The 21270-nt window shown below is 37.4% G+C and overlaps 1 protein-coding gene across 6 annotated transcripts in view; it reads right to left on the bottom strand.

Annotated features, from left to right (window-relative positions):
- Ankhd1 (ankyrin repeat and KH domain containing 1) overlaps positions 1-21270 on the bottom strand; it is a 118185-nt gene that overhangs the window by 59647 nt on the left and 37268 nt on the right. For all 6 annotated transcript variants that reach the window (XM_050130375.1, XM_050130374.1, XM_050130373.1 and 3 more), the window contains exons 6-10: positions 18094-18327; positions 15688-15782; positions 11272-11509; positions 10832-11023; positions 6240-6349 (exon numbers count right to left, since the gene is read on the bottom strand). In XM_050130375.1, the coding sequence (XP_049986332.1) occupies positions 6240-6349; positions 10832-11023; positions 11272-11509; positions 15688-15782; positions 18094-18327 (869 nt within the window). The remainder of the gene's footprint in view (positions 1-6239; positions 6350-10831; positions 11024-11271; positions 11510-15687; positions 15783-18093; positions 18328-21270) is intronic.

The raw sequence follows: 21270 nt of genomic DNA on the forward strand, positions 1-21270 counted from the left end.
GAAAAGTCAAATGCTATTTTAAGATAATTAGTTATGTAGCTTTCCCTTCCCTTATGGGTTTAGTGCTTTTCAGTCAGTCACTGACTAGAGTGAATGGAGTCTCCATCAAACATAAGAAATATGGTCTGAAAAGGGAGTAACTCCAACCTCCTTAGTGATGTGTAAGGGGATACATGTTTCTACAATACAGATTTAATAAGAAAGTACTGGTGGTAGGGAGGGAAAAGAGAGGTAGTGGCGGGGAAGAGACAGAAATCTTTAATAAATAAATAAATAAAAAAGAAACCCAGTCTGAGAAAAAAAAAAAGTACTGAGATAATTATATGATTTAAAGCTGACTATCAAGTACCAATACTCAGTTTGTCTCCTTGTTCCCTCTTCTAATATTAGTGGATATTAATCTCCACTAATAGTAAATCCAGTTCAAACAATAAGTACAGTGTCAAACACGGAACCTATTATGATGTTCTACAAAAACAGAAATGGAATAAAAATTTTATCTTCTATTCCAGTTCTTCAAATAACTTAAAAAGAACATTTACATAAAGGTTTGGGTATGGTTTGTACATGCCTATCATCTCAGCACTCCAGAAAGCAGGAGGATTGTCTTTAAAAACAACAACAAGCACTCGGGAGGCAGAGGCAGACAGATCTCTGTGAGTTAGAGACCAGCCTGGTCTACAAGAGCTAGTTCCAGGACAGGCTCCAAAACCACAGAGAAACCCTGTCTCAAAAAACCAAAAACAACAACAACAAAAATACTCAAAACTCCATGCTGGTCGCAAGCTCTAAAAAGAGAGAAAATACTGCTATTTTACAAACTGGACATGTTGAGGATGGTCAAATTGCCCTCTAAATATTTATGCTGAGAGACTGGAGAGATATCTCAGTGGTTAAATGGAGTACCCACTCTTTCAGAGAGGACCATAGTTCTCTTCCCAGCACTCCAGTTCCAGGAGGTGACAGCCTCTTCTGGCTTCCAGAGGCACCTACACATACAGTATGCACATTTAAAAAAAAAAAAAAAAAGAAAGAAAAAACTGTCGACAGATTAATGTTGTTCTGCCAGCTCTTGTCAGAGAAGCTTTATTTTGCTATGGTTGGTGGTACGTCAAAGTGCTGAGAATAAGTGACTATTGACTGTTCAGCCCTAAATGACATCAGTACCACCCTTCACCCAGGCCCAAGGCCCAGGGAATATCACAGAAGAAGGGGTAAAAAGAATGTAAGAGTTGGAGGAAGGGGCAGAGTCTTATGGAATGCTGTCTTCTGGGGCATGACAAGACCATCACACTCATGAACTTAGAGCAGCTGTGCTTACCTGCATAAGACCTACACATGATTGAGTTGTCAACATTCCCTCACGGAAGGGGGAGGGGCGGTTAACAGTTGCTTGGGGGTAGGGCCTCACAAGGCCCCATCCACTTCTGAGGATCTAGAGGCAGTTAATGGTTGCAGGGGGAGGGAGAGACATTTTCTTCTGGTGTAATTACTGGTAAGTTACCCATACTCCCATAAATAACATCGCCTAAGCTCCTGTAATAATCCTAACTGAACTCACTAGGTCACAGAAAAAAACAACAAAATTCATAGAAACTGAAGAGAGGCTACCTAGAAAGAGAAAGAAAATTAGTAAAAAGTGGAAGGGGGATAAAAGAGGGTAATGAAAGGAGGGGTAAACATGATCAGATCAGATTATATATGTGTGAAAGTATCCTATTAAACTCATTATTATGTACAATGTATGCTAATAAAAATATCAGATAAGAAAATTTCAAAAAGCCACATACTTAACATTGACCTGAGTTTATTTTCTGTGTTCAGTATTAATGCGAATAACCAAAGTATATATAATATATATACTTTATATATATAATATATATTAATATATAATAATATGGTTATATAATATATAATAATATGGATATGAAAATAAAGTTCTATTCATTTAATATCTGACAAGAAGTGAAGAGCAGCCTCCATTTCTGCTATGATGCTCTGCTCAAGTAGGCAAGACCAAGCAATTAAGAACTGAATATTCTGAAACTGTGAGTCAAATTAATTTTTTGTAAATAACAATAGGTAACCTAAGGAATTATATTCCAAATCAAATACTGACATCAAAAAATATTTCTTTCTTACTTCTTTGACTTATTTAAGTAGTATGAAACTGTAAGAGAAAAGAAACTTGGGATGGATGATTTACCTTTTTTCACTTTGTTTTGCTAGGAAAGAACCCATAAACAGGGCAAGTGCTCTACAATTGAGCTAGTCCCTCAGCCCATGAATTGAAATCATAACACTAGATTATTTTTTATTGAAATAGACAAAGTATTAATTGTATATTTTAGGGATTAACAACTCTTATCTATTAAAACAGATAAATTCTGTAAAACATGTTGATAAACAGTCATAAATTAAAAAATAATGTGCCTTATGATGCATCTAATATATATGAGGATTTTAATTTTTAATTATGTATATGATGGAGAGGTCTATGCATGAGTGTAGGTGTTTGAGGAGGCCAGAAGAGGGTGTTGGATTCTTAGAGCTGAAGTTACAGGTGGCTGTGAGCCACCCATCAAGAATACTGGGAACCAAACTTAGGTCCTCTGCAAGATCATTCCTCTAGACCCATATATAAAAAGATTTTAGAAGAAATGACTTATACCCTGAAAATTCATTTTTTTTTTCAAGTATTTCATCTTAGGACCACATAACCCATCCATGCCAGCAGATAGGTAACTGAATTAGCATGATCTTTACAAATCATAGAAACAGATTCCTTCAGCCACTTACCTAAAATTAATTCGCTCTAAACACCTCATTAGAAAAGAAAAGTGGTAATGGCTAGCAAGATGGCTCAGTAGCTAAAAGCACTTGCTGCTGCTCTTGCACAGAACAGAGTTCAATTCCTAGTACCCACGTGGTAGCTTACAACTGTATGATACTCAAGTTCTAGGGGAACCAACAGCCTCTTCTAGCCTCTGTGGACACTATATGCATGTGCTATACAAGCATGCATACATAAAGGCAAAACAGCCATACACATAAAAACAAAAAGATCTTAGCTGGACAGTAGTGGTGTAAGCCTTTAATCCTAGCACACTCAGAAGGCAGAGGAAGGCAGATCTCTGTGAGGAAAAAGAGGAAAAAAAAAAAAAGGAAAGGGAATTCAGGTATAGTGTCACATGCCTAAAATCTCAATACTTAGAAAACTGAGGCAGGAAGAGCAGGTATTTGATGCCATCCTGGGCTACATAGTGAGACACCATAGGAAAAATAAAACCAAAAAGGTGGGTGGGTGGGGGAGACAAGAGAGATATGAAGGCAGCAGACTCAGAGAAATCTAGAGTCTTTAAGTGATTTTTTTAAATAAAAACTAAGTTTTATTTTGGGTGATGGCTTGGTGATTAAGAGCATATACTATTTTTTTTTCTTATTTTCTTGGGGGGGGGGTGGCTCAAGACAGGGTTTCTTTGTAGCTTTGAAGCCTGTCCTAGAACTAGCTCTTGTAGACCAGACTGGCCTTGAACTCACAGAGAACCACTTGCTTCTACCTCCCAAGTGCTGGGATTATAGGTGTGTACCACCACCGCCTGGCTGGGCACATACTATTCTTGCAGAGGACAGAAGTTCAGTTCCAGCACCCACACTAACAGTTCACAATTGCCTCTAACTCCAGCTCCAAAATAATCTGATATCTCTGGCTTCCATGGACACTGTGTGCATAACCCACCTTCAAAACACACACATACACAATTTAAAATAAAATAATAAAAATACATCTTTAAGGAAAAAAAGAACCCAAGTTGTGTGTTTTGTTTTGTAATATGGTATCATGTTACCAAGGCTTTCCCTGAACTTGCCGTGTCCTCAAAGCTCTGATGCTCCTGCCTTAAGTTCCTGCTTTGAGGTGTGTGCACTGAAACCTGGTTTATGCTGTGCTGGGGATCAAACTTGAAGCCTTAGGTTATACTAGGCAATCATTCTACAAACTGGACTAGATAACACACATACAGAGTCAAGGCAGGAGTATAGACGGAAGTTTCTGAGGACAGAAACCGCAGCCTTTGTAGACAGAAATTTCTGTCCCACCCGATCCTGCAGCTCTTCAGTTCCAAAGAATAACACAAAGGCTTATATTAATTATAAACTATTTGGCTGATTGGTGCAGGGTTATTGTTAACTAGCTCTTACAACTTAAATTAACCCATATTATCAGAGAGGCATTCTCATCTTGCTTCCTCTGCGTCTGACTGGTGACTGCATCTGTCTGCCTTTTCTGTTCGCAGCTTTCTCCTAGTCTGGTTGCCCCACCTATACTTCCTGCCTGGCTACACTACACACTACACACACACACACACACACACACACACACACACACACACACACGAGTAGGTTGACAAGATGGCTTAACAGGTAAGTGCTTGTCACACAAACCTGATATTCTAGCTCAATCTCCAGATCCCATGACAGAAAACTAACTCCCAAAAGGTGTCTTCTGTGGCACTTACACATTTATTATGCAATAATAATTCAATTTTAAAAACATATTTATTAAAAAAAATGAATGCTTGAGATGTGATGATACCAGTCTATAATGCCAACTTGTGGGCAATTAAGAAAAGAGTCTAGGTCTATATAGCATCACACCAACCAGAAAAACACAGCAAAACCATCTCAACAAACCAAAATAATAATGATTATCATTACAGTATTTAGAATTAGTAGAAATGGGGCCTGGAGAGATGGCTCTGAGGTTAAGAACACTGGCTGTTCTTCAGAGTCCTGAGTTCAAATCCCAGCAACCACATGTTGGTTTGTAACCATCTATAGGAAGATCTGGTGTTCTCTTCTGGTGTGTAGGCATATATGCACACAGAACACTGTATACATAATAAATAATAAATCTTTTAGAATTAGTAGAAATGTATAATAGTATAGTAGTATAATATAATAGTAGTATAATAGTATTACCATATTATACACATACCTTACTCAATTATTTTCCAACAATGTTACGGAAATAATTAAAAGGTAATTGTATTGGTTTATCAAAATAAGTGAAACTCCTAAAATTTACAGATTTCTAGCTATGGATGTCTCTCGGACATGCCAAGTATTATAACTAGTCATTGTATTATTTATAATTTTCCATAGTTCCCTCTCCCACTGAGGGTTTCTGTGTGGCCCTGGCTGTCCTGGAACTCATTACGTAGACTGTGTTGGCCTCAAACTCATAGAGATCTGTTGCCTCTGCCTCTCGAGTGCTGGGATTAAAGGTGTACACCACTACTGCCTGGCTTATAATTTTCCATAGCTCTAAACATATGAACTTGCCATTTAATTTGATATTATAAAAAGCCAAATACAAAAGGACAGGAAAAACAGAACATAGTAATGTTGTTAGGATGATGAACAGTATCAGCTTCTGTCATACTACTGCCTTACACATGTCAGGCAGGCACTCTACCAGTCAACTATATCCTCAGAAGCAGCTTTGCTTTTAAATGTTTGTCAGAGAAAATGAATCACCCAAAGTGAATTGACAAGTTACTTTATTCTGTGAATACATCACTGAATTTTATGATAAATGCAATAAATGGCAGTTTTTTAAAAATATTTATTTATTGTTATGTATACAATATTCTGCCTGTGTATATGTATGTCTGCAGGCCAGAAGAGGGCACCTCATTACAGATGGTTGTGAGCCACCATGTGGTTGCCGGGAATTAAACTCAGGACCTTTGGAAGAGCAGGCAATGCTCTTAACCACTGAGTCATCTCTCCAGCCCCATAAATAGCAGTTTTAAAAGTATAAGGTTAAATGAGGGTAGGATGAGAAACTAATATCTAAGAAAAGAAACAGTATTTTCTATTAAACATTTTCAAATGGATTTACTATGTCCAACAACTTACAAGTGACCAGAGGTTTGGCTTATTCAAATGAATCTGTGTGTGTGTGTGCGTGCGCACGCGAACACACACTCACACACAAGCACACATGAGGTTTGAGGACAACTTTTGAGGTTGGTTATCTCTCATTTTTATTTTTCTACCATCTAGGGTTCTGGTCATCAAACTCCAAGTTGTCAAGTCATTGAGGCAAAGCCATACTACCAATTCTAATTTTATTCAAAATGTACAAACTATTGATTACCAATGTTTTTCTAAATGGTAGCTATGAGTAAATATTAGCATTAATGTAGAAATATTTGAAATTTAAAATAGCTTACTAAATGGGCCCCTGCTTGAAGTAAAACATCTGCAACATCTGTATGTCCATTTTCACAAGCATAGGTTAGAGCTGTGTCTCCTGTTGCTGTGGTAGCATGCACATTAGCACCTAGAAAAATAAAATAAAATCACACATTTACCCTGGAGTTGTGGAATTATATACAGCCCAATCATACAATATGATGAAACTGAGGAATTCAAAATGTGAAAACACCACAAAAATACAGTTATGTACTCATATTTTCCCTTTTGGTCTCTTATTTCCTTTAACTAAACGTCACAAAAATGTGTTTTGCCTTACATCAAAGCAATAAAGCAAATCATTTTATAGCAGAAAAATTTGCCTGTATATCTGACAAAAGATACCTTAAGTACTAGATACAAAAACAAAAATTTAAACAGTAAATATTCATATTGCTATCAATATTGGTTTGTTTTCTGAAACAGTTCTATGAATATTATGGTACAAATCAAGTGAATAATTATTTGGTTAAGAATGGAAATTTTTCTTGTTGCTAAGAGAAAACATATGAATTATTTAAGTGAAATAAAAACCTTGTGGTTCTAAATTAGAAGTACAAACAATGAATTTATGACACAGTTTTTAAATGTTTAAGAAAATATGTATTTCCTAACCCTACCAACTAAAAAGTACCCAAAGAATCCAAAAGTAAAGGCTGGTAAGATAGCTCTGCAGGCTAACAGTACCACGCAAGTCTGACAACATGTGTTTGATCAGTGGAATCTACAAAGGTAGAAGAAGAAAATTGACTTCAACAAAGCCGTCCTCTGATCTTCAAATGCATACTGTGGTATATTTGTGGCCACGCATTCACGCACATACACACAGACACATGCATGTATATGCACACAAATAGTAATTTTAAGAAACACTGAAGAGGCCGAGCAGTGGTAGTGCACACCTTTAATCTTAGCACTTGGGAGGGAGAGGCAGGCCTCAGTGAGTTCACAGCCAGCCTGGTCTACAGAACAAGTTCCAGGACAGCCAGAGCTACACAGAGAAACCCTGTCTAGAAAAATGAAATTAAAATAAATAAATAAGTAAACCAAAGAATGGAACACTCCTTTCCCACAACTACACTAGGTATTTCTGAAAGATGCTAGGGTTTCATCTCATTATTTCTGGAAATGGATAAATAAAAAGGGAGAAAAACGAAGCCAAACTTTATCTAATCATTGCTACATGAATTCCTACCAAATTCTGATTAAGGGTAGAATTCTTTTAACAGGAAATCCCAACTAATAAGCAAGAATGGAACAATATAGTTGTAGCATATCTCTACTTTGCAACCTCTCATGATCCAAGGGACCTAAACTATGATGATGGCAAATGAATGATACCATAAAAGAAAAAAGAGGAAAAAACAGACACTAAAAAAACTAGATATTCATGAAATTAAAAAAAATGTCACCAAAAAGGTCTTTCCAGTTTTAAAAATTCTACTTGAATACAACTGAGTTTCCCTCTAGAGCTAACCATTAATTCATGAAAATATAAGAAAAATGAGCTGGGTAGTGGTGGCGTATGCCTTTAATTCCAGCACTCTGCAGACGCAGGCGGATCTCTGTGAGTTTGAGGCCAGCCAGGGCTGTTACACAGAGAAACCCTGTTTCGAAAAACCAACAACAATGATAAACCAGGTAAAATTATTTTAAACTAAAACAATGTTCAAAAATAATGAAAATGCCGGGCGATGGTGGCGCACGCCTTTAATCCCAGCACTCGGGAGGCAGAGGCAGGCGGATCTCTGTGAGTTCGAGACCAGCCTGGTCTACAGAGCTAGTGCCAGGACAGGCTCCAAAGCCACAGAGAAACCCTGTCTCGAAAAACCAAAAAAAAAAAAAAAAAAAAAAAAAAAAATGAAAACTGGAAACTGTAAGGATGGCTAAGAGGGTTAAGAGCACTGGCTGCTCTTCCAGAGGTCCTGAGTTCAATTCGCAGAAACCACATGGTGGCTCACAACCACCTGTAATGAAATCTGGGGCCCTATTCTGGTGTGCAAGCATACATGTAGGCAGAATGTTGTATACATAGTAAGTAAAATCGAAAAAAAATTAAATGGGGAAAGTGGTAAGTATATACATGTAAAAAAAAAAACTGGCCATGAATAAAATTGGAAGGGTAACAAATTGAACATGGTGGGGCACACCTGTGACCCCAACTTGGGAAGTGAAAGCAGAAAGATGAAGAGCAACAGCAAGGTCAAGATCAGCCTGTCCTTTACAAGAATCTGTCATAGAAAACAAAACTCACTCAAACCAAAGTAAAAAAAAAAATGGTTGATGTTGGAATCATCATTCTAATTGGAGAGCTCTGAGAACTAATATCCTTCAAGTAGCAACAAGTGCCAAGTATGAGACAAATGCCTCAGTCAACCGAGATACAACAAAAAGTAATGCCAGGAGCTCTAGGCTTAATTACTGAATGCTAGCTAGGTTTAGCTTGGTAAGATTATGTAGGAACTGTGCATCAGTCAGTTTCAGAATTAAAAAAAAAAAAAATGTATTTAAGCCAAGTATGCTTCCCAGAAGGCTGAGCTAAGAGCCAACAGAGATATATACTGAGACCCAAACTCAAATAAATAAACCAAACAATAATGTTTAATATTGTTTCTTTCTTTTCACACAGGATCTCACTTTACACAGGGTCTGCAACTTGCTGTGTAGACCAGGTTGGCTTTGAAATCAGAGATCTACCTACCTCAGTCTCCTGAGTGCTCAGATTAAAAGCATGCACCACCACATCCAACTAATTTTTTTATAGCACAATGACTAGAGGCATTAATAGAGACAATACAAAAGCCGAGTAAAATATCTAATATTCAGTAAGTTCTTTGGTTTTGTTTTGGGTTTGTGGTTCCATGATCTCATGAATCTCAACTATGCTTTTATGTGGCCAAGGATAGTCTTGAACTCCTGATTGCACCTATATAAAATTCTCTTTGTGTTGTTTAAGACAAGGTCTCACTATATAGCTCTGGTTGGCCTAGAACTTAATCTATAAACCAGGCTGGATCCTCCTGCTTCTACCTTTTCAATGTGGAGATTACAGGCATGTGCTGCCATATCAGACTTCAGCTTTAAAACAATGAATCATACCTGGATAAAATGAGAAAGTCAATAATACTGTTAAAAGACAAAAATTTATCTCTATTTGGACCAATTTTTTTCTGGCATATCCTACAGACAACATATATTATCAAGTAATACTTATTGTTTTATATTACTTAACAAAGAATGAAGTGCAAATATTTGAAACAAGTACTTTGCCAACAAAATTATTTCCCACTTTTTTTGGGTCTATGTATGTGACTATGGTGTGCAATAGTGTACATATGTGTATGTACACATATATGTAGAACATATTTGCAAATGTTTGTAAAGGCCAAACGATGGCACTGGGTGTCTTCTTTGATTATTCTGTCTATTTATTGAGGCAGAGTCTTTCACTGAATCTGAAGCTTGCCATAGTCCACCTTGCTCTGCAGATTCCCTGTCTCCACTTCCCCATCCTAGAGGTTACATGGTGGCCTTGGGCCCTCCAGCTTTTACATAGGTGGTATGGGTGTCACCCTCATGCTTATATGGCAAGTGCTTTATCAGCAGAGCCATCACCACACCAATCCCTTTATTTTCTTTTTAAGGCAACTCAGAAATGTCAAAAAACGAACAGGTTTAAAATATCATGCCATAGCCACGACTATGCCAACACAACTAAGCAGGAAGAATTAACTTTTCTTCCAAAAGAAAAGAATGGAGAGTTCATAAGAGCCCTTACAATTATAAGGAAATACTAGCAACAGTAAGAAGTTTGTTAAAGACAAGGTCTTAGAATATTATTGCTCAGGCTGGCTTCACACTGCTGGGCTCAGGTGATATTCTATCTTTAGCCTCCCTAGTATCTGAGACTATAGATGCACAATAAGCTAACAAACCCGGAGATTAATGCATACTAAGCAGCCCTCTAACACCAATATACATCCTTAACTCTAATTTTATTGCTAAAAGACAGTCAATATTTGTATACATTTATGGGGAACAATGTTAAGAACAGACTAAAATAATCAAATCATGTTAATATCTATCACCTGACATACATTATCTCTTGGTGATAAAAACACGCAGTCTGTTTGTATTAGGAGATGAAGAGACGGCTTAGCAAGTGAAGCACTTTAGGCACAAGCCTAACAACCTGAGTTCAATTACTAAAATCCTCACTGGAAAAACACAATCAAGGCTGTCCTCTCACTTCCACAGGTGGCACACACATGACTGCATTTACATTCTCATATTCTCTCTCTCTATAAATTTTTTTAAAAATAAGACACTCCATTACTCTTAAACACCATTACCATTCTGTGAAGAAAGTAAGTCACTGAGCCTTGGCACTCTTTCACAACACTTCCTTTTTTGCTGTAGGTTCTTAATCCTCTTACATTATCCATAGACTCTGGTAGTCACCTCTGTACTCTGTATTTCTTAGTTCAATTGTTTTTAGATTTGACACATATAAATAGATTATTGTTTGTATTTTTCTTTCTATGACAAAGGCATTTTTAAAGCCACATACCAGCAGCCAGCAAATATTTAACCAACTCCAGGTGTCCCTCTTGAGAAGCCTCCATGAGAGGTGTGGAGCAGCCAAGTTCTATGTCAGCCCCTGCCTTAATCAGAAAATCTGCAACTTCAGAAAAGCCTCCACAGCAAGCCAAGGTAAGAGCAGTTTCCTGGGTTTCTTCTGTCTGGGCATTTATATTTGCACCTGAAAGCACAACAAAAGAACTAGCCAAAAGAGAATTATAACACAGTGTTCAAATAAGATGATAATCACCTACCACCTCTGCTTAGGCTGTTCCCTCTAGAGTACGGAGAATTTTGTAAGATTCAAAGTTCAAGGCCTACCTAGGCTACAGAAAATTTATTTTCTCATCAGTGCAAAAACAGTATCGATTTCAACTGATACACAAAACACACAAGGACATTAATCTTTAAAATGTACAATGGCTTTACCTTGTGCTAACAGCAGTGCCACCATCTCTTCATGCCCTTCCCGAGCAGCTTCCATCAAGGGCGTATATCCTTCATCATTAACTTCTTCAAGATTTGCTCCTCTTTCAATAAGCAGTGCTGCCAGTTCAACATGTCCACCACAGGCAGCCAGAGTCAACGGAGACTCAAAAGAATCCGCAGGCATATTCACTTGAGCGCCACTGTCCAAAAGCAAACGTGCCACTTCTACATGCCCATCCTGAAGATGTTCAGAGATAAAACAAAGAACTTTGTAGTTTTATGTTTTGCTTTTTTAAAGTGGAAGGCAAATAAGGGTCTAAAGACAGATTAGCTGACATAGGCTAGATTACACACATTATTACATGTCACCTGAACCTCACCTAACATCCATTAATACTCTTTTTTAAATGTTTAAGGGGTTGGAGAGATGGTTCAGTGGTTAAGAGCACTGACTGTTCTTTCAGAGGACCTGGGTTCAATTCCTAATAACCACATGGAAGCTCAAAAATGTCTCTAATTCCAGGATCCAATACACTCACACAGACATACATGCAGGCAAAACACCAATTAACATAAAATAAAATCTTAAGATAATTTAATAAATAAATAATTTACTAAGTTAAATGTTTACCTTCATTTTCACAAAGTGCAAATTTTTCTAGAACAAATCCAACCAGATAACAAATAGTCACTTCCAAATAACTTTGAATTTTTATAGTTTTTGAAGTTCAGAAAAACTAATGAATTCAGTGAACAGTACCTCAAAAAGAATTACTGTTCATAAAACTATCGGCTCAAATATAACCATATTCTCAAATATAGAGGGTTTCTATTTTCAAATGTAGAAACTGTATTAGATCTTCCTTAGAAAGGAAAGCTTGATCAAAATAACAAACAACACCCCCCCCCAAAAAAAAACCAACATAATGAACTGTGAAATCATTACCAATTGGGATTTTGTCACTTAGCTAAATCCCTATGGATTAGTATTGCTCTATCTTTGCCTCATAGCAACCTGTTATACCAAGGCAAAGAATATTTTAAAAACAAAGCTTATATTCGCACGTAAATTATCAGGGTCTTACATATGCTGAGCCCATATTTTAACCACTGAACTCCTCTCTAGACCTCATTTTTTTTTGTATTGTTTTAAAGATTTATTTTTATTTATGTGTGCATTTGTATGCCAGTGAGTTTATGGGCACCGTGTGCCAGGAGGCCAGAGGGCACTGAATCCTCTAAAGTTAGAATTACAGCAAGTTATGAGTCACCACATGGGTGCTGGGATCTGAGCTTAGGTCCTCTGTGTGAGCACTAAGCACTCTGTGGTTGTTTAGATGAGACCAGCCCCCACAGATTCGTATGTTTGAATGTATAGGCCTTAGTGGGTGGAATGTTTGTATAGGATTAGGAATTGTGGCCTTGTTAGAGGAGGTGTGTCACTGGGGTTGGGCCCTGAGATTTCAAAAGCCCACACCAGACCAAGAGTTTTTGCTGTCTCTCTCTCTGCCTGATGCCTATAGATCAGGATGTAGCTCTTAGTCACTGCACTAGTACCATACATGCTAGTATATTCCTGCCATGATGATAACAGACAATCTTCTGAAACTATAAGCGAGCCCCCAATTAAATGCTTTCTTTTCTAAAAGTTACCTCGGTCATGGTGTCCTTTTACAGTAATAGAACAGAGACTTTGACACTTAACCTTTGAGTCATCTCTCCAGATTCTCAGTCCTCAGTTTTACATTCTTAACTTCAAACATTATATTGGCTTTAATATGTGTTACAAGCATGTTATATCATTCTACATTTCAAAAATGATCACAATAACCCTAATAAGAATTAATTAGTTCCTGGACTAAGAGCACTGGATGCTCTTTCCAGTGCTGGGTTCAATTTTCAGCATCCACATGGCAGCTGACAACTGGCTGGCTATACATCCAGTTCCAGAGAATCCAGCACCCTCTTCTGGCCTCCTCTGGCAAGTCTCACACACACACAAACACACATGCACACACCACGGTACTAAAACCTTGAATTCAAAACCATGGATTGACATAATAGAAGGGATGAATACTGAAATTCAACATTTCAGATTTAATTATTTTTAGAGTATATAGAATTTCCTTAGTTTATTTTTTATTATTTTAATTTATTTTATACTGGGGAAGAGAGGAAGAAGGGGTTGTTGGGAAAGAAAAGAACAAGAATATGTGTGCAGATCAGAGGACAGAGCACAACTTGTAGGGGCTGGTTCTCTGTTTTCATCATGTGGGTCAAACTCAAATTTGTGGCAAGCACCATTATCTGCTGAGCTATCTCATGGACCCTTGGCCAAATTTTAATTATTTTTAACACAAATGCCAAAACTAGGGGACTTTATATTTAAGAACTGAAAAAAAAAAAATCCTAGCATTCAGGAGACAGAGTTTGAGGCCAGCCTGGTCTACATATCAAGATCTAGGCCAGCCAGGGAACACAGTGAAACCCTGTCTCAAAAACAAAACAAAACAAAGTCAAACAAAAAACTACCAAAACCAACGACAAAAACAAACAAGAAAATAAACAAAAAACCCAAAAACATTAAAACATCAAAATCTCACAAATCAGAGCTAGAGGTATAGATAAATGGCTCAGAGGTTTAGAGAATTTGCTACTCTACAGAGGTTCAAATCCCAGCATCCACATGGTGGCTCACAATCACACACAACTGCAGTTCCAGAAATCTGATACAATCTTCTGATCCTTGTTGGCACTGGGCATACATATATTACAGAGATACATACCTAAAAAACATTCATACATGTAAAATAAATATATCTGGAGGAAAAGAAACACCTCACAAATTATCCATTCAATAAACAAACAGGCCAATGAACTGAGTATCTAGTTCTCAATAGAACCTTCCATCGTGCTTTGAGGACCCAATTTAGGTTATTTAGCTTGTATATCAAGTTTTTCCTAGTTGAACCAACTCACTGGCCCTCTTTATAGGATTTTAAAATGTAGAGAGCGGGGCATGATAGCTTACAACCTGCACTCATGAAACGGAGACAGGGAGGATCATAGTAAGGTGTAGCTTCTGCTTCAGACCTATGTGGGCTAATGTGAAACCAATAAGAAAACAAAACAAAACAAAAAAACAACAGATATGCATATCAGAAATCTCAATGTTTAACATCTCAAAAATTAAGAGTTTTATTAATATATTTGGGCTGCAGATCAGCAGTTAAGAGCACTGGCTGCTCTTCCAAAGGACCCAGGTTTAATTCTCAAGACTCATCATACTCTAGTTCCAGAGGACCTGACAACTTTTTCTGAACTCCATGGGCACTATACACACATGGTGCACTGACATACATGCAGGAAATACACCTGTACATACTATTTTTTTTTTTAAAAAAAAAAAGAGCCATGTGGTGCCTTTAACCCAGTACTTGAGAGGGAGAGGTAGGCACATCTCTGTGAGTTCAAGGCTAACCTGGTCTACAAAGAGCTCCAGGACAGCAAGGGCTACACAGAGAAACCCTGTCTTGAGAAAAACAAAACAAAACAAAACCCTAAAAATGTTACATTAAGATGACTAGTTATGCTAGGTGCATGCCTTTAATCCCAGCACCCGGGAAGCAGAGACAGGCGGATCTCTAAATTTGAGGCCCGCCTGGTCTACATAGAGATCCATAACAGGTACCAAAGCTATAGAGAAACCGTCACAAGACAAGACAAGACAAGACAAGACAAGACAAGACAAGACGGACGGACGGACGGACGGACGGACGGACGGACGAGAAGAGAAGAGAAGAGAAGAGAAGAGAAGAGAAGAGAAGAGAAGAGAAGAGAAGAGAAGAGAAGAGAAGAGAAGAGAAGAGAAGAAAAACCAAGCAGGGGAAAAAGATTACTCGTTGCTATCACCCTTTAAAAGTCCATACATTAAAGCATTATTAGTTTTTTTTTTTAGCTTAAAATTCAGTGAAAAATACAAGCCAATGTTTAACTAACAATTTTTAGTGAGACTGGACTCACTTGAAGTGGTTGCCATGTAAGAATAAGAACATAAGTTTGGTCACCAGAACCCACAGTAAAACAACAACAACAAACAAAAAACAAAAACACAAATAAAACTCTAAGTTTGTTGGTACACAATAGTGAGGTGGAGATATTCAGATCACAGAAGCTCAAAGCAAACCTGCCTATTCTACTTAGGAAGTGCCAGATCAGTAAGAGAGACCCTGCCTCTACAATTAAGACTGATGTTTGTTTGTCCTGTGGGTTTCGAAAGGCTTATGTACCTTCGTGCATGCATGTGCACGCACACACGCATACACACACACACCAGAAACAACAGTAACGATAATAATTCTCACACAAATATATGGATTTTTCCCACAAAATTTCAAGTGATCACAATTAAATTACCATGCAAGCCTCCATTAAGGCAGTATGCATCTCATCAGTTTTATGCTCTTGATCTGCACCAGCTTCAAGCAGAAATCGAACCATATCCAAATGGCCTTAAAAATAAGGTTAAAGAATTGACTATCAATTGAATGCATAAGTATTAAATTGAAGAGTTTTATTTTCACATGTCTATATATAATCTATGAAGCTTTCATTTGAATTTAATAAATCAATGACAGTTTTACAAAGCCAACTGAAAACAATTAAGTAGGGAGACTCTCAAAAAGGTCATACTACCTAAGTTTTAAAGACTGACTTTTTTTTTTTTTTCAAGATAGGGTTTCTCTGTGTAACAGTCTTGGCTGCCCTGGAACTTACTTTGTAGACTAGGCTGGCCTCAAAATCACAGAGATCCACCTGCCTCTGCCTCCCAAATGCTGGGATTAAAGGCATACACCAACATCGCTTGGCTAAGATTGACCTTCTAAATCACTTATTTCTAGTTAAAATAATCTTACTTGTTCTTTGATTTTATTTACATAAACTATCAAAACACTGGAATCAAACAGAAAGTCAGGTAAAGTTTATTAGAACGTATTATCTAGAAAAGCAGCTTTAAAACCACCATACTCACACTGTGACAATGAGCAGACACACAAAATCAACTCCATTTAAAAACAATTGAAGACAGGTGATGGTGCACACCTTTAATCCCAGCACTCCAGAGGCAGAGGCAGGCGGATCTCTGTGAGTTCGAGGCCAGCCTGATCTACAAGATCTAGTTCTGGGACAGGCTCCAAAGCTACAGAAAAGCCCTGCCTCGAAAACCAAAAATAAAAAAAAAAAATTCCAAATTAAAAAATCTTAATAATTAATGAGAAAAATACTAATATTTCAGTGTTAAAATAGGTGGAGAATATAAAATGGTAATTCAAAAGATACATAAATGGATAGTAAACTGATAGAAATACTAAATGAGACACCATTATTTTAGCTACCAAAATGGGAAAGAGTAAAGAGAATGATAATGCCTGGTACTGGAGAGGCTGAAAGGTGGGTAAAGGGGTTCTTGGACAACCTACTGGGGTCTGAGACACCTAGTAAACTAGTCCAACCTTTCTAGAAGGCAATTTGGAAGCATAAAAAGTGTCCATACTCTTTGACCCAACAACTCCACTTCCAGAATTTATCCTAAGGAAATAATCAAATTTGCAAAGACTAAGCAAATATTTCTGCACAAGGATGTTATCACAGTGTTTTAAAATAACAGTAAAAAGCTGGGAACAATTAGTGTCCAACAATAGGAAATTATGGTGTATCCATTGAAATTATGGTGTATACATTTCATTTATTTGGCAGAGATTGTGAGTTCCCTACTCAACATCCATTCGTATTATTCTTGAAAAAACAGGACTTAGATTTTAGCTAGGGAGCAACATGCCTAACTTTTAAGATTATTTTCCAGCCTTCCTTGTAGCAGAGGGGAGCCTTTGGAACTCAGTGAGAGTTACAAAGTGAAGCTTCTAGAAAGTCTTGTTAAAAGGAAGCTAGTAAATTGGAAGGTTGTTGCTACTTTGTTCTTACCCTCCTTATCCTAAAGTATGTACTGCTGGGCTCTAGCTGCCTCCTGGACTACAGATTAACATTAAGGTCAGAAAACATACACTAGGATGTACAGCAGAATAACACTCTTGGATCTTGATGACAAAAATGAATTACAATACTAACACAAGACAGTTTATGCTTAGGTTTCTCTTCTTTACAAATTACACTGTGTTTTGTGGTATTTGCAGGCAAACCAATCTAGAAAATCTAACTGAAATAGTATATGATCATTAAAAAATATGTTACAAGAACATTTACTGAGATGAGTATATATTTATGATATACTACTAAATAAAATAAACAGACTATAAAACTGATAAACTATTTTATTTCACAAATATGTATATTTTTAAAAACTTATTTAAAAATACGCTGGACAAATACTAAAATACTGTTTACATGCATTTTCCCCTTTAGATGGTAATTACAGGCCATTTAAATTTCTGTTTGTGCTACAAACATACTTTTCAGGTTTTCTACACCAACTGTGTATCAGTAGATCTGTGTATAATACTTCAAAGTAAAAATCATATAGAACAAAGGGTATTAAATAATGGAAATCCTTAAATCTAAGTTGACATCATAGTTAAATGAATTAAAATAATAATAATAACATATATTAAGATAGTACAGAAAGCACAGTTAATAATAGGCTTTCCAATATGTTTTGTAACATAAGTTTACACCATAAGAAAAAAAAACAATATAAATTCAAATACTCAGGTAAAGAAGAAATATACAAGTTAACCCAAATACTCAATACTCGAATATTTGAAGTTGTTATAAAAGCAATTATAAATATTCTGACATAAAAGGTACCTTTGTAGCAGGCAAGTGTCAGAGCACTTTCTTTGAACTCATTAGAATGAGTGTTGATGCCTGCACCGTGATCTAGAAGAACTCTGGCAACTTCCACGTGACCTGCACTGGCTGCTTCCATTAGGGGTGTGTGTCCATTTTCATTATGGTCTTCTATATTTGCACCTTCATTAAGTAGCACTTTTACAATGTCAATAAACCCTCCAGCACAGGCATAAGTAAGTGCAGTGTTCCCTAATAAAGAACAAAAAAAAAAAAAATACAAAATTAACAATAGATGTGTCACACTACTGTTCTAGTTATCTCTCTCCAATTCCTTGACATAAACCACAACTACGATTGCAAGTTATATGCTTTGTTTGTTGTTTTTTTAAGTGCAAGAGATTCAACCCATGGTCTCACACATGCTAAACAAACATGTTCTCCTTTTACCCCCATCCTGTTAGTCTTTCCACATGTTACCCACACTAGTCTGGAACTCACAATTCTCTTGCCTCAACTTCAGGAATAGCTGGAACTACAAATGTAAAAAAATCATCCCCATCTCAGTTTTTTTTTTTTTTACTGTCATCAATTTAAAGCATATCTTTATTTTCTGACAGAATTTCTTCAAAGCATAATACAAAATGCTACATATTTTAATTGTCTAGACAATATAAAAAGCATAGAAAAGGCAAATCTAAATGTCAAAAACAGAATAGTGATTGCTTAAAGAGCAGAACACAAATGGGTAGAGATCCTTTACTTATTTATTATCTTTTTAGATTTATTTATTTATGAGTGTTTTGCCCACAGGCATGTATATGTATGTATGTACACCACATGTATGCCTGGTGCTTGAGGAGGTAAGAAGAGGGCATCAGATTCTCTGGCACTGGAATTATGGATAGTTTTGAGCCTAAATGTGGGCGCTGAGACTGGAACCCTGGTCCTCTGTAGAGATCTTTTAATAGTGACAGAAGTAATCTAAAATTAGACTGCATAACCTCTAGAACTGCACACTTAAAACATGAATTCCACGGGATAAGTCATTTTAATAAAGCTGGTATTTTATTTTATCTTCTCCCACGCCTCAAGATAGGGTTTCTCTTTAGCTTTGGAGCCTATCCTGGAACTAGTTCTTGTAGACCTGGCTGGTCTCAAACTTGCAGAGATCTGCCTGCCTCTGCCTTCCAAGTGCTGGGATTAAAGGTGTGCACCACCACCACCTGGCTGTCTGTTTAATTTTTGAGACAGCCTAGCTTTGCAACCTAGGCTTGCCTTAAACTCCCCACCCCCTTGTCTAAGTCAAAACAGGTTTGAAGTACCTAGTTTGGGTTTCTGCCCCCCCCCCCAAAGGAAATAGTTACATTTGTGCTGAGCCTCAAATGGTATAAAAGGATATCTGGTACCAAGCAAAAAGCACCTAAAACCAGGTGACAAACATTCTGAGTACCTCCCCAGATGAAGTCAAAGTACAGTTCTATGGTTTTCAGCTCTGTCACCCCAAGATTGGACTGCTTTGGAGTAAAGAAGGAAACTTCTGGGAACCTTTTTTAAAAATTATATTTAGTGGGGGTGGGGGGCTGAAGAGATGGCTCAGTGGTTAAGAGCACTAACTGTTCTTCCAGAGGACCTGGGTTCAATTCCCAGCACCCACATGGCAACTCACAACTGTCTGTAACTCCAGTTTCAGGGGATCCGAAACCCTCACACAGACATACATGCAGGCAAAACACCAATGCCATAAACGAAAATTAAAAAAGAAAAATCTTTAGTTATGAGTGTTATATGTGAGAGCATGTGGGCATACATGTCTGTTGGTATGCATGCATGTAGAAGTAAGAACTCAAATTTCAGGAAGTGGTCTTCTCCGTTCAATCCTTATGTGGGTTTCAAGGATCAATCTGGGTCATCAGGCTTGACTAGCAAATGTTTTTACCAGCTGAGTCATTGCATCGGCCTGGGAACTATATTTTTAATAATCACTAAATAATTCTGGCATACAGGAGAGGTACAGTCTATTGAACAAAATGAAAAAATTTGGGGGCTGAAGAGATGGCTTACTGGTTAAAATCATAAGATTGTCTGGGTGGTGGCAGTACACGCCTTTAATCCCAGCACTCAGGAGGCAGAGGCAGGCGGATCTCTGTGAGTTCGAGACCAGCCTGGTCTACAGAGCTAGTTCCAGGAGAGGCTCCAAAGCCACAGAGAAACCCTGTCTTGAAAACAAAAAACAACAACAACAAAAAAAACCCAAAAAACAAAACAACAACAAAAAAAAAACAAACATGAAATTGGAGTTTAGATCACCATACCCACATAAGCCAGACATCCTGCACATGCATTGGACACCAGCTCTGAGAGAGGTAGAGACAGGTTGCTGGCTGTTGGCTTAGTCAAGAAAACAAGAGTCCTAGAAAAGTAGGCAGTGACAGAGATGGATAATTGATGGCCTCTTCTGTCCTCCATGTGTGCATACAAGAGCATGCAAAATAAGTATATCAATTAATTAATTAAAAAGTAGCTTGATTAGGAATTTACTTATAGGAAGATGAATCAACTTCTTTTTGAAATTTTCTATTTTTCCAATTAAATAGGAGTTAAAATTGTGAGTGGAAATGGGAGGGCAGGGGTGAAGTATTTTCATTAGTCATTTATAGAGTATACTAAGAGTTCATTGGCACATACGTACTTGCCTATAGTCAGGCTTCTTTCTGAATCCCAGCACTCAGGAGGCAGAGGCAGGTAGATGTGAGTCTAAATTTTTTTTTTTTTTTGAGACAGGGTTTCTCTGTGGTTTTGGAGCCTGTCCTGGAACTAGCTCTTGTAGACCAGGCTGGTCTCGAACTCACAGAGATCCGCCTGCCTCTGCCTCCCGAGTGCTGGGATTAAAGGCGTGCGCCACCACCGCCCAGCTAACTCTTTTTTTTTTTTTTTTAAAAAACTTTTTTTTTTGTTTTGTTTTTGGTTTTTCGAGACAGGGTTTCTCTGTGGTTTTGGAGCCTGTCCTGGAACTAGCTCTTGTAGACCAGGCTGGTCTCGAACTCATAGAGATCCGCCTGCCTCTGCCTCCCGAGTGCTGGGATTAAAGGCTAAAAACTGTTTTTAACAGATCAAATCAAAAGATAATTCACTGTATTGGATACACTTCCTCCAGACATCTATCTTCTATTAAAAGATTAATTTTTTATTATA

This window comes from Alexandromys fortis, unplaced genomic scaffold, assembly GCF_014885135.2.
Source record: "Alexandromys fortis isolate MF-2015 unplaced genomic scaffold, M_Fortis_MF-2015_v1.1 scaffold_341, whole genome shotgun sequence".
In the NCBI taxonomy this organism is placed as follows: Eukaryota; Metazoa; Chordata; class Mammalia; order Rodentia; family Cricetidae; genus Alexandromys; species Alexandromys fortis.